Source organism: Candoia aspera, chromosome 1 (assembly GCF_035149785.1).
Source record: "Candoia aspera isolate rCanAsp1 chromosome 1, rCanAsp1.hap2, whole genome shotgun sequence".
In the NCBI taxonomy this organism is placed as follows: Eukaryota; Metazoa; Chordata; class Lepidosauria; order Squamata; family Boidae; genus Candoia; species Candoia aspera.
In genome coordinates, this window is record NC_086153.1 from 315,996,231 (window position 1) to 316,013,124 (window position 16,894).

A 16,894-nucleotide genomic window follows, 5' to 3' on the forward strand; every position below is an offset into this window, starting at 1 on the left:
TTTAACAGAATGCTAAACTCCAGATTGTTTTCTTCCTTAAAAGTTTTCTAGGCATGCCAATTCAATTTCTATCTTGCTAAGGCCCATAATACACAACCTGCAACCTCCTAGGCAGTGTGGCTTATTAGGTATTAGATTATGCCACTTTTCTCTTCCTGAAAAGAAGTTCGTGATGAAGATCGTCCCAACAAAAGTTCCTTCTCGTGAATCAGGCTGTCCAAGAGGTCCTCCTGCCGGTAGTTATGATAAACCTTCAAAAAGGCCAAAATGGTAATTCCTAGCCAAGTCAGCCAGGCAGCCCAGAGGCCAAACTAGAGAAAGAAAGAGAAAGAGAGAATGACAATATTATTAAAAATACGTAATATGGCCTTTCCCAAAATTATACCCTCCAAATCTGTTAACTCCTAGAATCCCCAAAAGTATTGGAATTGCAGTCCCAAAATACTTGGAGACCTGCTTATTGGGGAAGGTGGATCTAATGCCATGTATAAATCAGTGTATTATCCCACGAACCTTTGGCTGAATAATAGTTAATGTTGAAGATTTGCTTGGTTCACAGAACACAGTAAGCCATAGCCTACAGTTTACAAAAACTAATGGCTGAGTTGACAAAATACGTGAAGCTTAAATCAGACAAACAACATTGGTGTGATATTTGACTCTAGACATTTTTTTTTAATTTTGTCTGTAACGTCTTAGAAAGTCCATTACGGTAAGTGTATTTTCCTAAGCCCAGAGTTCTCAGAAGTATATGAGAATGAATTTTTCAGCACATGTTCATATATAGATATTTATTCTATTGAAAGTAAAGCTTTTGCGGTATCCAAACAATACCCAATCCATGCCTTTTTTTTTCATCCTGCTTGCAATCCAATTACAACCATAGAAAATTAGTATCTACATACTAAATCGTACAGTCAACTGATGCAGAGCAATGGTGAGGCCCAAGAGGTATAGCTATTGCTTTATATTCACTGAGTATTACCTGAACATGACTCTAGAATTCTCTATATTATGCTGGAGTACAGTTGATGAAACATCTGAAAATTACTGTAGGTACTATTGAGTTCCACCCAAGCTTTTTGAACATCCACTTTCTATAACATATCAGAGAACAGTAGCACATATCTTATGTTAGTAAAAGGAATCCAGTCTATGTTGGCCTCACCTATTCAGTATTTATATTTCTTAGTCTAGTCCTTCTTTGTGCTGTATCACAATCTTGCCTTTCCTAGAAATCTCAAGAATGTCATCTAAGAGCCAATACACAAATTCCTTGTAAGAGACAGGGAGATGCAAATAAATAGAAACTCATCTTCATTTTTCTTAAAGATACATTCTTGCCACACTTATGTCACTGGGTGTGAAGTTTCCAAATAAAAAACTAAGTTGTCATCTTAGGGTAAGTTCAAATGCACATTTCCAAAATTTCACAACTGTGGCATTACTGTAGAATCACAGAGTAGGAAAACGTTCAGTCGCTTCCGACTCTTCGTGACTTCATGGACCAGCCCACGCCAGAGCTTCCTGTCGCTCGTCAACACCCCCAGCTCCCCCAGGGACGAGTCCGTCACCTCTAGAATATCATCCATCCACCTTGCCCTTGGTCCGCCCCTCTTCCTTTTGCCCTCCACTCTCCCTAGCATCAGCATCTTCTCCAGGGTGTCCTGTCTTCTCATTATGTGGCCAAAGTATTTCAGTTTGGCCTTTAATATCATTCCCTCAAGTGAGCAGTCAGGCTTTATTTCCTGGAGGATGGACTGGTTGGATCTTCTTGCAGTCCAAGGCACTCTCAGAATTTTCCTCCAACACCACAGTTCCAAAGCATCGATCTTCCTTCTCTCAGCCTTCCTTGTGGTCCAGCTCTCGCAGCCATATGTTACTATGGGGAACACCATTGCTTTAACTATGCGGGCCTTTGTTGTCAGTGTGATGTCTCTGCTCTTAACTATTTTATCGAGAGGAAAACATTAGAGATTATCAATTCCAAATCTCTGTTTAACATACAGCCTGCAATACACAACGCAACTGCAGCTGGTGGATATCTACCCAGCTTCTTCTTGAACACATCTAATGAAGTAGAGACCATCACCTTCTAAGTTACACTGTTAAATTGCTCATCATTAGGAAGTTTCTCTCAGTATTCAGCCAAAATTGGCTTCCTCACAATTTCTATTCACTGGTTCCAATTGTCTTCTCCAAAGTAACAAAGATCTAATGTGCTCCATCTTCCAAAGCTGACACATGGTATTAACATCTGTCCCTTAACTTTCTCTTTTGCATAATGTCCAACCATCTCTCCTAGAATTTGGCTTCTACCTTTTTTTCTGTCTCAATCCATCTCTGGATATGCTCCAGCTTGACTAGTGTATGTGAATGAACCACTTCAGATCTATTATTACAGACAGAAATGTTGCTTCAGCTAAAATGCAGTGCTAGTTATCAAGCACAGAGTGAAAAACAATGCTGAGTTTACATGTGTGAACTGATTCTAAATAGCATTAAGTAAGGATGATGCTATTTTAGTATGAAGAAGTCATTTAATTACATTTGAAGCCTCTCCAAAGTTGTGTGTCAATTCTATGAACAAAGAGGATTGACTTACCTGTGTGATGGCAAACTGGTCATAGAACGCTGAGTTTTCTAAATTCAGCTCAAGATCTACATCTTGTAATTCTTCACAACTAAAGGGAGAAGACATTTTGGATGAAAGGGAAGGAAAGGAAAAGCATTTCAGTAGTTCTAAAGTACCTCTCACAGAATCAGTCCTCTATACCACTAACTCACTCAGTCACTCTCACGTACACACTCTCTCATACACACAGACACTCACTACCTACATCACAACAGATGATAAGTGTTACTATCAAACAATACTGTGGCTATCTTTGAAATTCAGATAAACTTTCATATTACAACCTCCCTCAAGTGTGTCAATGAGCCAGTCACAACTCATTGCAGTTTTATTTCAGAAAAGAAATAATAGAGCAAAGGGTCAACATGTCAATGTCCTCTCCAACATTTTGCCAACTGTTCCCATTGTGGCCAATTCCCTGCTGATTACAAAATGAGAGAAGCTGATGAAGGTTTCACCTGAATTGGCATCATCTCAAATTCAAACTGCATTCTTACTTTGCCAGGACCTCTCTTTGTATGACCTTTAAAAAGGGGTCACACAACCAGTTAAGCTATTGCATAAGACTCATATTATGGGATTTTTCAAAGACTTAGTAGCACAGCAGCCTGTCACCACATATAAGCCATGGAAGGAGAACCCTGTTGAGGAGAACTTTCTGTTTTGTTAATTCCCTGTTTCTGTGCCAAATTTCTAGTGTGGTCTTCCTGGAACAATTATGCCAGAGTCAATCAGTTGTCAGGCAGAATGAAAGACTAGATGAAACCTTGTTGTAAACTTGCGGGATTTCTCTTAAGGTTCTTCTTCAGATGACTGTTCCTTCGTAGGAGAAACACAACAAGGAACAAATATATAACTGTTGTATAATTATAATGAATAAATAAGTTCAAATAAAAGTTTACAGAATCATGTCAGGAAGGGGCAGGACTAAAAAGATCACCAAATCAATGAGTGCTAGTAAGGAACAAATTGGTAATCTGCTTAACAATAATTAGTTTCAAAAACAATACATGTCTACCTGGGGAAAAAAAAGCATCAGATATTTCCAGAAATCTTACATTGCATTTTCAGTGCTCAGGATCTATTATAGCCTTGCAATTGAAGCATTTGCTTGAGGGATGATGTACAAACTGTAATGAGAAGCCAAGCCTCAGTGGCAGAGTAACTGATTTGCACAGAAATGTCTCAGGTTCAGTCCCTAACATCTCTGCGTAGGGCTGAAAAACACCCCTAACCTGGGACTTTGGAAACCGCTACTAGTCAGTATAGGCAACATTGAGCCAAATGGCCCGATGCCATATCAGAAATAACTTTCAATATTCCTGTCAGTTGCAGCTACTAGTGTTCTCTCTACTATGTAGGGATGTTGGTACATGATAGTCTATCAATGACATTACAGCTGAACCTAGTAGATTTTATCATTGGTCTGTGCATGGGCATCTATGGGGGGGGGGGTGTCAAATGTGCTTGGTATCATGATCCATCTTGCAGATTTTGAGCCTCCCAAGCCAATGCTGATTAGTGTGTGCTAATTCACTGACAACACAGGGTCACAACACAGTGAGACAACACAATCCACATACAATGCAGAAGCTTTACCTCTACCCTCCTGTACTCTCCACCCTAAAAAAATGGAACATAGCTGGTTTTTGTAAGGGCCCTAGGATTTCTAAGTACTGTACAGTTTAAAACACATAGAAGCCTTGTTTCCAAGAACATAAAGAATATAAGTATATCGTATTTATGTGTGTTGTGTAAACAAAAAAAGGTCTCCAAATTCTAAGCTTAAAATGCTTACACAAATGCATTTCCAATTAACCCACCCTCATGAAAATGCCCACTTTGGCATCATGCCAGCATCTTTCACCCACAGTGAAAAGAAGCTAATGATCCTCCATTATTGCATGACATCACCACCAAAGACTTCAGAAGACAACAATATTTGCATGGGGTTTTTTTGCATGTTTTCCAAAGTTCCAGGCAAACAGTCAGTCAAAAATAAAGCCTTCCTATGGATTTTTTTTCATTTTAGTAAGTATCTTGGACTTTTTCTTGGTAAATCCCCAGGGTTTGAGATTTCTGAAGGCATCTTCTCTCTCTTTCTTCCTTTCCAGTATTATCAGTCACCTTGGAGGCTTATCCAAATATTTGATTAGCCATTCAGGTTTTGTTTTTTGTTTTTTTTTAAAAACCTGAGAGAATATTTAGCCAAATATTCAAATAATAATTGCAGTCCTAAATAAAACATTCACTGACATCATATACAACATATGGCAATGCAAAATGTAAAATCACTGCTTTAATCATGGAGGTAGTTGATTATAAGACATAAAAATCACTGTCTTAATACTACACAGACCTATTATCCACAAGATTTATATTAAACACAAACAATCATGTAATCACTCTGTACATTTTTCCAGATTAATCCAAGAGTGATTGACTACATTTATTTAATATGAATATGCTTAATGTATAGTATGGAATTTTACTAGATGCACATTGCTGGTTGCAGTAGAAATTCCCTGAGGCCAATTCAGTTGTATAAAGAACTGAATACATTCAGTTCAACTCAGTGTAGTCCCAATGAATATTTTTGTTCACCATCTTGTATTATAAGGCCGTGTTCATCTCCAAAGGTCTTATATTCATTTTGAGATTTCAGAAGAAACCAGGGGATCTCAATTAATATAATTTGCAGCGTTCTAAATAGGTTGAGAAAAACATAACCGTTCTGGAGTACACACAGTTCACATCCAACATTTTCCAGAAAGGTGTACAAATGTCTCTTTAATTATACACAGTTATCAAAATATCTTATGCATATTAGGCTTGTGCCAGGCAGCCATGCTTTGCTTCAGTGAGGTACTCTGATATAGATGATGCTATTCACCATGTAGCACAAACAGCATATGACTCACTATATCAAAGCACTCTGTGTTGCTTCAGGGGCTTAAGTAGCACACTGGAAGTGACTTCTGCGAACACATAGGACATGGGTATCCTCCTCCAGCTATTGAGTGGGCTGCAGGAGAGCCCAGAAGCAATGCAAAGCAGCTAATTTGCTCTTCAGATGCAGGGAGCCATGTTGCTTGACAAAGCAGCTTCAAACGATGCTGCACACAAAGTATCCTAAGAGCAAAGCACCCCTTCAACATTTTGCATAGCCCTAATGCATCTCCAAATTTCTATGTGGAATTTGGCCATATTGGGATGCATACTGAACTCTGTGCTTTGAGAATTAATTTTTATTCATATTTCAGTTACTTATTTCTATACTATTAACATTTTATATCATTCCCTTTTTTAAAAAAGATGGCACAAAATAATAAAATGCATGTAGGGAATTCCACATTTTAGCTTAGTATAAGTACTCTACTATCTTAGCTACATGCAGCAGCTCTCCTCAGTTTTGATTCCACCACACTCCAAGAATCATGGAAGACAAATAATTTATTTTTAAGTATAGCCATCAGCTGCAAAAGACATTGTCCACCCTTTTTCTATGTAATAAAGACACTGGACCTTAGAAACATGTTGATGATAGAGGAGAAAGCTCTTATGTTATCAGTCTTGCTTTAACAAGTCTCCAAATTATAATGTTGCTTACTTGTTTTCCTTGTTCTGTTACCTGCACATTATGTGTTATTTCCCATTTCTTCACACCAATGTATAATCTTCAATACCCACCTATTTGTCATGCTTCCTTTTTCAGTAATACCATCACACCACATGTTAAACCCAACAGTCACAATAGTGCTGGCGATAAAGATGACAAAAACCACAAAGGTGCTGATCAGAAGATTCAGGAAAGCATAAAAGAAAGAGCTGTAACAAAAGTTGGAGATTGGGGGGAAAAGAAAGAAAAACATAAGTAACCCAAGCAGTCCCTCTGAACCACATGCAATGCAGGGATCAAATCAAAGGAAAGGATCCTAATCCACATCTAGCCCCAATTTCCCTATAGGTCTACTTCCTTCTGATTCTCCAACCTTTCTCTGGTTTGGGACATTTTTCTAACTTGGCAATAGCCAGAGTAAGACAAGATACCTCTTCTCAGGATGGAATGTAACCGATAAAAGCCAAACGGATTTTTTTCCCCATCCTCTTTTGAATGCCCATCTTAGAATATATTTTTCCTGCTCCTGATCAATTCTTCAGACTTTGATTTTCCCAGGCTTTTATGGTCTCTGCCCACAAGTAAGAGTGAAGTTTTCCCTTCAGCCTTCCCTGTCTGAACCTTTTGGGATGGGATTTTTTCCCTTTCTCTACCAAAATGAAGATAATTTACTTAAGCTTGGTCTACATAAGCAGCAGCATGCATTGACTCTAGAACCTCACATGATAAGGAAACTTCCTATTTCTGACTGCAGCAGGTAGAAGAGGACATTTCTAATTGTTCTCTCATGGAGATGGGTCAACAAACACACACACATAATTAAAAGATTCTAGACAGATAGTTCCGTGCCATGCAGTTTCTGTATACACACTGAGTATTCTTTGACAACCTACAGCTCTACCAGTCTGAAGTGGTATTCAACATTCTATGTCATTCTACTCTGTGCATAGTTCAGGTCTTAGATTTTATAAGAAGGAAGTAAATTCCCTCCATAGCAAAAGCCAAAACCCCTTAACATGCCTTAGAAAACAGTTACAAATTCCATCTCCATTACTCAATCAAAATATAAAACCAGCTTCAACATCTGCTGATGAAATGCCTGAAACACTAAACATTTATTCATTCTAAAACAGCAAAATAAAGATGGAGTCCTCTTCACTTTTTCAATTGTTGCAGACAATTCTGCATTTAAAAAGCACTTTCTATCTCTTGTCTTCTGTAATTTAGGTGGCTGACTACAAGAGCTTTCATAAGGTCCAGCTTTTCAACCTCTTGTCTTTCCAGGTATGTTGGATGGACATAAGCCCATGAAACACAATAATTTGGCAATCCATAAAGAACAATTTAAAAGTCCAGCAGAAAGCAAGTAAAACTAAAAAAGTCTGAGAAAATAGAAAAGAGTTTGGCACTCAAAGGGAACTATAAATATGATCTTTCAAACATTTTTTAGTGTAGTAACCAAAAACTTATTGTTTCTGATCACTACCTGCATTACTTTGAATAATCAGCAAAGTCAGAACAGGACTACTAAAATTGACTCAAAAACCTGAACATGTTCACATGATGACAATTGGTTTTTTAATATATCTTGGTGCCAAGCTGTTTAAATGAAATGCCATGCATAGTGCCCTGGATATAACATGGAGCTCATAGTATACTAGACATGTCTCTCTGGAAAACACTTCTACAGAGGATATGGAGCTCTCTGAAAAGTAATTTTCTCTTGAAAATGTTGGACAGGGAATCCCAAATCCTTGAGGGAAACATATTTGGACTTACAACTCCTCCTTGGGATGTGGAGAGCCCCGCGCTGACTCTAAAAAGAAAAGTGAGCCTTTTCAACCTTCTGCTGATAGGACTAAATGCAGAACTTCTCATGAGTAGAAACACTGCACAGACCTTTCTGACTGGCTGCAGCTGAGCTCCAAGGGCACTCTGATGCGAAGACTCAGAGGTTTTGAAAACCATATTCACTGATGGTATAATGCATGTTTATCCATCCTGGGTTTTTGGCCCTGGATATTGTTTCTAGTTCTGTGCAGGGCTTCAGATTTGATATGAGCATGGTGTTTTGAGGTCTATAGGGGCACAAACTCAAACAAAATGTGCATCACAGGAATACATGGGAAAATGCAGCTGCTTGAAAGAGTTGCAGACATTTTGGAACTGAATATGAATCATCCTAAATGTTTCTGGTACTCAGCTGCAACAGCATCCCAGGATAATTATTTAGATATCTTGACTTTTTATGTTTATGAAAGTCTGGTAAACCAAAATCTTCCTCTCCCCTTTCTTTGACCAAGTCATAATCAAGCAATCTTAAATAGCTTCATAGTATATAATATCAACAAATGCTATAGAAACACAACCCCACAGAGATCAAAAAAGTACAGTATTTGTTACAAAAAGGTGGCTTGGGATGCTTACCTGAACTTGTCTGCACACACAGGAATAGCACATATTGTCTGTTTTAGGTTCTGCTCATCATTCTGCTTTGGGTTAATCTGGCCACTAATTTTAAGAAAATGAAACTATCTCCAAGTCACATCTCCTATTTAAAAATATTCATTTCTTTTTTATTCTCCACAGGGTTTGGGAAATTCCACAGTGCAACTTAACACATTTTTTATATCGATGAAGTCCAGCTTGCATGCCTGAGACTTGAGCATTTCTTCTATTTTCCAAATGTTATAGCTTGATGTTGCATTTTAGGACATACATAGAAAAAATATGCTTTCTACTTGGAATGGCAGACAAGGCAGACAGGTGACTCAAAACTGTGAAGTAATCTTCTGAAATTCTGGTAAAAAGGAACAACATATACACATCCTCAGAACCAGAATATTCAGGAGAGTAAGGAGCCAGATTATTATGTAACATTCACATCTTTGGAGATTTGAGCTTAAAAGCTCATTGATGGTAAGAGAAAAAATAGACAGAATGGAGGAAAAATTTGGGGCTAATATAGGTCTTTAACGGCTGTCACATGAAATTACTGTAATGAACTATGCACAAAGCACATTGAAGAATCTGCCTGGAAGCACACCTAATTTTCCAGAAGAATGGAATAGATGATGCCAATATAAATTTTCTAAATGGTCTGACTGACTTTTATAGCAATAGGGTGACACAGGATATGATGGTATAAATTCAGTGCAAGGGAAACATTTAGGGAAATTAGGGAAACCTTGTACCTCCAGATGTGTTGTATTACAATTTCCATCATCCTCATTCATCCAATATATCTGTAGGGCACCAGACTGGGGAATGAGAGGTCTAACTAGAATTAATCACTCATCATTAATCATGTGAATGCTTTTGATTTCTTCAACTTCTTGTCATGTATGTATTCTATTATTGGTTTTACAGGTAGTCCTCATTGAATGACCACTCATTCAGTGTCTGTTTGAAGTTACAGCGATGCTGAACAAGGCAGATTTATGACCATTCCTCGTAGTTGCAGCTCTGGCAGCATCCCCACGTCACATGATTGCAATTCAGGCGCTTGGCAACCAGCTTGCAATTACAACAGTCACAGTGTCCCAAGGTCACATGATCGCCATTTGTGAACCTCATTGCAAGTTTCTGACAAGCAAAGTCAATGGGGAAGCCAGTAAATGGCAACCATATGATCACAGGACACTGAGATTGCATGGGATTCACCTAACTGGCAACTGGGACTGCCGCAACTGCCATTGTAAGTTGGTGTGGTCATGTGATATCCCACTTTACAACCATGTCACTTAGCAACAGAGTTGCCAGTCCCAACTCTTATTTAAATATTATTTAAATATATATTTAAATAGCTTGTGGATATTTTATGCATCTGTCTGGATGTCTTTACATGCTATATTAGGTCATCACCTTGTGCAGCCATACTTGAAAGTAAATCCCATTGACCAAAGAAGAAGTTGGTCAAGTTGTACAGTTGTATAAGAATTAAGTAATAAGTATAGGCTGCCCTTTCCATCAGGATACCCTCAAGATTAGATTTACCATAGCTGGCTGCAAAAATCTGGAGGGCCAGTAGATGACAGCAGAGAGATACAGAAAAGTCTTTATTGCTGCCATCAAGTAGTTGGCTGGGTTTATGAAGTCCCAAAATGGTATGCCTATCCCAGATTATTCTGGATTACAACTCCCATAGACAGTACTCCCGATGACACAGTGACTGAAAATTATGGAATGTACCATCTGGTGCCGTGGAGAGCTCCAGATTAGTGAATATTCCCATCCCAGATTTCCCTTGATTTATTTAACCATAGTTTATTTGATTTACCCCAACTGAGTTAACACATCACAGAGAACTATACACAAGCTACTAAGGGTGGACAACATAGGGCTGGCTAGTTTCTGGGTTAGTATGTTGTAGGAACCAAGCCAGAGCAAATCCCTCCCCCCAGGGAAACCAGCTTTTGGAAACCCCTAATTGGTCCCCTGGAGCCCCATCTGCGGGGCCCCAAGGGCAGCCTGTTTCCGGGAAGACCTTCCCCCTTTCTTCTTCAGCTCCCTTCTCGCCTCCCCCGCCCTCTGAATAAGCGGCCTCCCCTTCGCTTCTGTTCCCGGTCCAGGTGGAGGCAAGACCAGCACTTACTCCTCGTGGCCCTTGCAGAGGAAAAAGAGGGTCCTCCAGGCCTGCACCGCGGCGAGAAGAAGAGAGAGGAGGCCGGCGAAGAGGCTGAAGCGGCAGGCGGACTCGGGCCCCCACTCCTGCACGGTGAAGCGCTGCCGCTCGGCCGTCAGGTTGGCGTTGAGCCACATGCCCTCGGTGAAGAGCAGGCAGCGGCCGTGGAAGTCGTTGCTGTTCTCCGATAGCGGCACCACCACGATGAAGCTGAAAAGGAAGGCGAGGAAGTAGCAGATGCATTGCGCGAAGAGGAAATTGCTCAGCGCCATGATCGCCCGCCTGTCCGCCTGCCGCAGATCGAGAGGCTGGCAGCCGAGGAACAAGGAGCGAGCCCGAGGATGCGCAATGGGGAGCGCGCCTACGCCTTTTCCCGCAACTGCCCTCCCAACCCCCGCGCAGCCAAGGGAGGGGAGGGGAGGGGAATGAGGGGAGGGGAGCGGGACCTGCTCAATCTCGTTTTGGCATTGTTATTCCCGGGAGTCGTTCTCACTGACAAACGTCCTAACTCCCGCCTAAATAGGACTGGGGACTTACTTTGGGGCCTTCAAGATGAGTTGTCTGGCCTTGGGGCCAAAGTTAAAAAAAAAATCAGGTTTTGGCTTTGCAATACTATATCACAGTGCAGTTTCAAAAAAATAATCAATTCTCTGAGCATGCAAAGAGTGCCTTCTTCCCAAGTCACACAACCTCCTCCCCAATATTTTGTAAGAATCAAGGTACTGAAATCTAAGTTGTAGAAATCAGTTAATGTATATGTAAGCCCAACTGAATTCTATGATTTTTATACTTAATACAGAGACTAACTCATTTGTTTTTGCACATATTTTTTCCATGGGTCATTAGATACATGAGTTGGCTCTGATAAATGATGTGCTATTGTATGCGTCTTGATAAACTGGACTGTGATCCATGAGACCAGCACCTAGCAAATATTGGCTGATCTAGAAAACTAAGCAGGGTCAGTCCTGTTCTGTGTTGGATGGAAACCACCTTGGAAGTCATGGTCTGTAAACTAGGAAAATAATAATAAAAATGCATCCTCCCAAAAAACAGCCATGGCAAATAATTCCTGTATTATGCCAAGAAAACTGTGTGAATGTGTCCCTGTAAGTTACCAGGAGCCAAGCTCAACTTCAGGGAGACTTTTCTTTTCCTTAAAGTGCCACAAAATTCTTTATTTTGCTGCAAGAGATGTACAGAGCTACCTCTCTAGCAACTCCTAAGTAGCTGTGCTTAGAGCTGAAGCATTAATAATTGGGTGGGGAACCTTCAACTATAAAGAAATGAGTGGGACACTACATCTTACCACATTTTTCAGTGGTAGCCCTTTCCTCAGGTCATTTATTTGTTCACACAAGAGGATAATAATTTATGACACTTGTGCTTTCAGATTAAAAGTGATTCCTCCAATTTCAAGTCACATCCCAGCCATGGCCCTATGGAATATTCTCCCTCCAGAGATTCGGATGGCCCTGAGCCTGCTGTCCTTTCATAAGGCACTAAAGACCTGGTTCTGTGCTCAGGCCTGGTGCCCTGTGTGTGTGAGGGGGCCATCTCCTGGTTGTGTTAGTGACTGTTGATTTGATACCTTCCTTGACTACTATGTATTCTAATTTTCATACTGTTGGTTGTAATTGCTTTTAATTTTATTTTATTTTATTTGCCACCTAGAGTCACTGTTGACATGGGCAGCTATACAAATTGATTAAATAAATAAATTTCCCTCATACGCAAATATGTGTAGGCACACATACCAGAATTCTGAATGAACTTATAATATGTGCACTGTATCCACAATGCATAAAAGCTTTGAGAGAAATATAGAAATATATGCATGTGTGCGCATACACACACACACACACACTTTATCCTTGGTGCACAAAACAATTTATTTCACTCAAGATTCAGCATGTTGTATTTTATGTTTATTCCAGCAAGGAAAGGAAGGAAAAATTGCCTCATGACAGGACCTAATGGTTCCAGTGCTTTTTAAAAGCAATTGGCTGCTCTTGGCAAGTTTTATCATAATAATCATGGCCATACATCTCTATTTTATACATCATCAGAAATGTAACAGTGAATAACATTAATCAGCACCAAGAAGAACTCCCCTATTCTCATTGCAACCGGTGTACTTGATTACGTGCGTGCTGCTGTCCATGGTCCTGAACTTCACATTGCGCTACTGTTGAAATTAAAACTGTAATTCTGGCCACGCTTAGTTACAGTATAAGCAAGGATAAGGAAGTAGGGGGACTTACTTCAAGTAAAACTTCATAGTCTGAACTAGAAAAAAATGGGTTAATTAATATTAATATTAATAACCATGAATTTAAAATTATATAGATTTATTCTTAGGACATAAGAGTTTCTAGTCATTTTAATCGATGTATTTTAGGGCTATGCAGCTTAAAGCAAGCATATTATTTCCTGGAATCAAGCAATAGCACTCCATGGTTGCTGTATGATCTTACACAAAGATCTGTTTGATCCCAAGAGATGCTATGTACATGCCCATGCACACTCCACATCACCTTTGAAGCTGGATCTCTTCACAGTCCTCTGTGTGTGTGTGTGATAATTACTATAAGTAGAGGACCTGAGGTTGAGGAAGACACATGCCACCTGTCCTAACAGTCAGGAACCATGCTGAGATAAGGAATAGGTCTCTAGTGCTTTATTACTGCTACATTAGACAGAAAATCCTAACAAACTGAAGAAGCGTGGGAAAAACCCAAACAGATAAACCCCCAAAGTCAAGGTGGGTCTGTTCTATGTTTCTTTGAATGGCTGCTTAACTCCTCAGTACTACACATGCATTTTCCCCCCTGGATAGGGGCCCCCTCCTGCTCACCATCAGTACTCATGACACCACCCATGGGGTGAGAAGGGAATTTTTTTATACTTTAATAATATATTAATACCAAACTCTTATTTGAATATTAATTCTTATGTACCCAGGACATCATTGCCCAAACCAAAGAAGGAATGAGCAAATAACATTTTAATTACTTTAATTACTTTCATCTAATTTTATTAAAACAAATTCAGTATTTCACCTGGCCCCACCCTCTTTTTAGACTGCAGTCCCCAGTATGCATTTTAAAGTCAAATTCATGGTCTGAAAAGGTTAAGCACCTTTTAAGAAAAATGCTCCAAGAAGGAAAGTGACTAAATATGCCCACTGAGAACTGAGATCAATGGGCAAATATTGCTCTGTGACTACTGGAGGAAAAACAGAAAAAGGATAAAGGTGAAATATCATTTCCTGAAAATGGCCGTCTAGAACTCTGTGTTGGTTTGTACAACTGCGAATGGCTATTCTCCAAACTCCCACATCATATATAAAACACGATAGAGGATGCACTTTCATATTTACCTGTATTACCTTTCTGTACCAGTACCATTCCAATCAAACTAATGAAAATAATTGCCAGTGGAGCAGTCCCCAACATTACCAATAGAGCAGTCCTCCTCCTGCGACAAACCTTCACATCTTTTATTTATTTATTCGTTCATTCATTCAATTTCTATAGCCGCCCATCTCAACCAGTGACTCTGGGCAGCTCACAACTGACTTATCTTAAGCTACCACAAAAAATATGGTTGATCACTAGACAACCACAAAATTTTTGTATATGTTTATTACCACCTACTGGGCATACAGATTTTTGCCATTCCAAACTGGTAGTGGTATACTGCACTTCAGTGATAGGTGATATTTCCAACACTGAAGCAAAGGATATATTGTGGGCTTAAATAACCTATCCAAGTTGTGCCTATAATGAGAATAGTGTGCAGTGTGTGGTTACACACTGATGATCCCTCCACAGTTGCCATTTTGAGACAGATATAGTCTAAGTTGCATCTTGGACAAAAAAAGCAGGTATCTTTAGCATAGTTAGCTTGTGCTGATTTTGTTAAGAGGGGATAAATATAGCAATCATTTGCCAACTGATAAGCAGCATACTGGTAGTCTCCCATAGGTATAGCAAATCCACATTACAGAAAGAATATCATTAGAACAGCAATAGCAGAAACATCTTCAGGGTAATTTCAGATCTGATTTTGTACCATACTGTGGTTTGTCCACAGCTTTCTAGTGTTTCCTTCCAAACGACTCTGCTGTGGTTTGCACCTTTCTTACAAGGATGGATAAAGTACCTATGGGTTTTTTCCTGGGGTGGGGGGGAGAGCTAACAGACAGAATGGGTCCTTCTGAAAGATAAATAATTATTTTTCAGTTTCAAATCTTGCCTTATTTAGAACAAAAACTCATCTCCTGAACCATGATTTCTTTGTAGATATAAACTATTCTCTTGGAAGTTGTGCAAGATTCTATTTCCACTGCTGAGAAATTGATTAAATTCCAGTAGAGACCTAGCCCATTTTTCAAAGAATGGAACAAATTGCAAATGATGATGCCCTGGGGCAAAGTGATTTTGCTGATAATTCAAGGTCCTAACTGCAAGGATGACAGTGGATAGCAGTAGCTTTTTCATTAGATTCCCAGATATTTCATTTTACTTATGTTTGGAAGATTAGGAAAGAGAAAAATCTAAAACTGCTTAGTGGTATTCTCAAATTCTCTTCTTTGAAATGTAAACCTTTATGACTCCTAGTTATTTTCTTAAATTAAGATGGGAATCAGTGAAGGTGTGAAGCTCAGTTTGTTCCTTACTGGAAGGGAAGTTGGATAGAAAGAAAAATTGGTTCAGTTTGCATCAGTGAGATTTTTTTTTTCTACTGTGAGGTGCTGAGGATGAAAATTTTAGTCACAGACTGTGATCTTAAATTCTCTTAAGTCCATTCTATTTTCTCTCTAGAGACCAAATTCCACATCATCTACTTCTTGGAGTGGATGTGTTTATTTACTTTTGAGACCAAAGTCAAACCAAAGACTGAAAATAGAAACTTCAGGATTGGCTTGCAATGGTGTCCCCACTTTATCATCACCTTAGTTCCTAAGCCAACGTTTTATTTTGTTTGCTCTTTTAAAAAGTGCCTATTTTTAAATCTCCATAAGAAAACCTAATTTTGTAAGCATACAAATTAAACTTATGAAACTAAGAGGGAATGGTAGACAGTCCATATGAATCACATGAGAGGGAGAAATAGTCAACAATTGGTTCTCGAAACAAAAGCAAAATGTAAGAAAGAATTTTAGAAACAGCATTATGCAATCCTACACAGCCAACTCAATCAGCAGCAAAGATATCAACATAAAGTGGGAGCTTGAACATAGATCTCCATCAGAAGTTGGCAAAACTGAACTATTGAAGATAGCTGGAAAAGTTCTACAATGAGGGAATTGCAACCAAGAAGGATGTCACTGGGTAACCACTTGTAGGATGCTGCTCAACAGCACCACCATAAAAAGTTGTCTCAAAAACCAAGCTGCTATATACTGTGAGAAGGCTACATTTAGGATCTTATAAATCAGAATGCTTATACAGTATTGCTAACAATACTTTATGGTGAAAGGTGAAAGGTCCCCTGTGCAAAGGTCCCCCGAGTCATGTCTGACCCTTTGGGTGGACGCCGCTTTCATGACGTTTTCTTGGCAGACTATAGCAGGGTGGTTTGCCATTGCCTTCCCCAGTCGTCACCTTCCCCAGCAAGCTGGGTACTCATTTTACCGACCTCGGAAGGATGGAAGGCTGAGTTGACCTGAGCCGGCTACCCAAGAATCCAGCTTCCACTGGGATCGAACTCGGGTCATGGGGAGAGTTTTCGGTTGCAATACTGCTGCCTACCACTCTGCGCCACACAAGGCTCTCAACAATACTTTAAGGAAACCATTAATTGTTTAATGATAGCAGTAATCCTCTTCCAGAAACTGTCTCTAAAGTTGAAGACTGCAAATAGTCATTGCAGCAAAGAGCTGTACCTAAGCATTTGAAGCATCCCTTCAAATTAGACTAATTTCATTTTAAAATCATCTCAATGAAAAATTATCATCCTTGTTTTGGCAGTTAGGAACCTTGGAGTCTCCAGAACATGCTGAACTACA

General features: G+C 39.5%; 1 protein-coding gene across 1 annotated transcript; it reads right to left on the reverse strand.

The window, feature by feature from the left end:
* Positions 1 to 50: 50 nt before the first annotated feature.
* On the reverse strand, positions 51 to 11,180 carry TMEM179 (transmembrane protein 179). The gene is made up of 4 exons (XM_063293859.1): positions 10,849 to 11,180; positions 6,326 to 6,463; positions 2,606 to 2,684; positions 51 to 311 (listed from the first exon to the last, which is right to left on the reverse strand). Exons 1-4 carry the CDS (start codon positions 11,148 to 11,150, stop codon positions 132 to 134), a joined length of 699 nt encoding a protein of 232 aa, XP_063149929.1. The 5' UTR covers positions 11,151 to 11,180; the 3' UTR covers positions 51 to 131.
* Between the last annotated feature and the right edge of the window lie 5,714 nt (positions 11,181 to 16,894).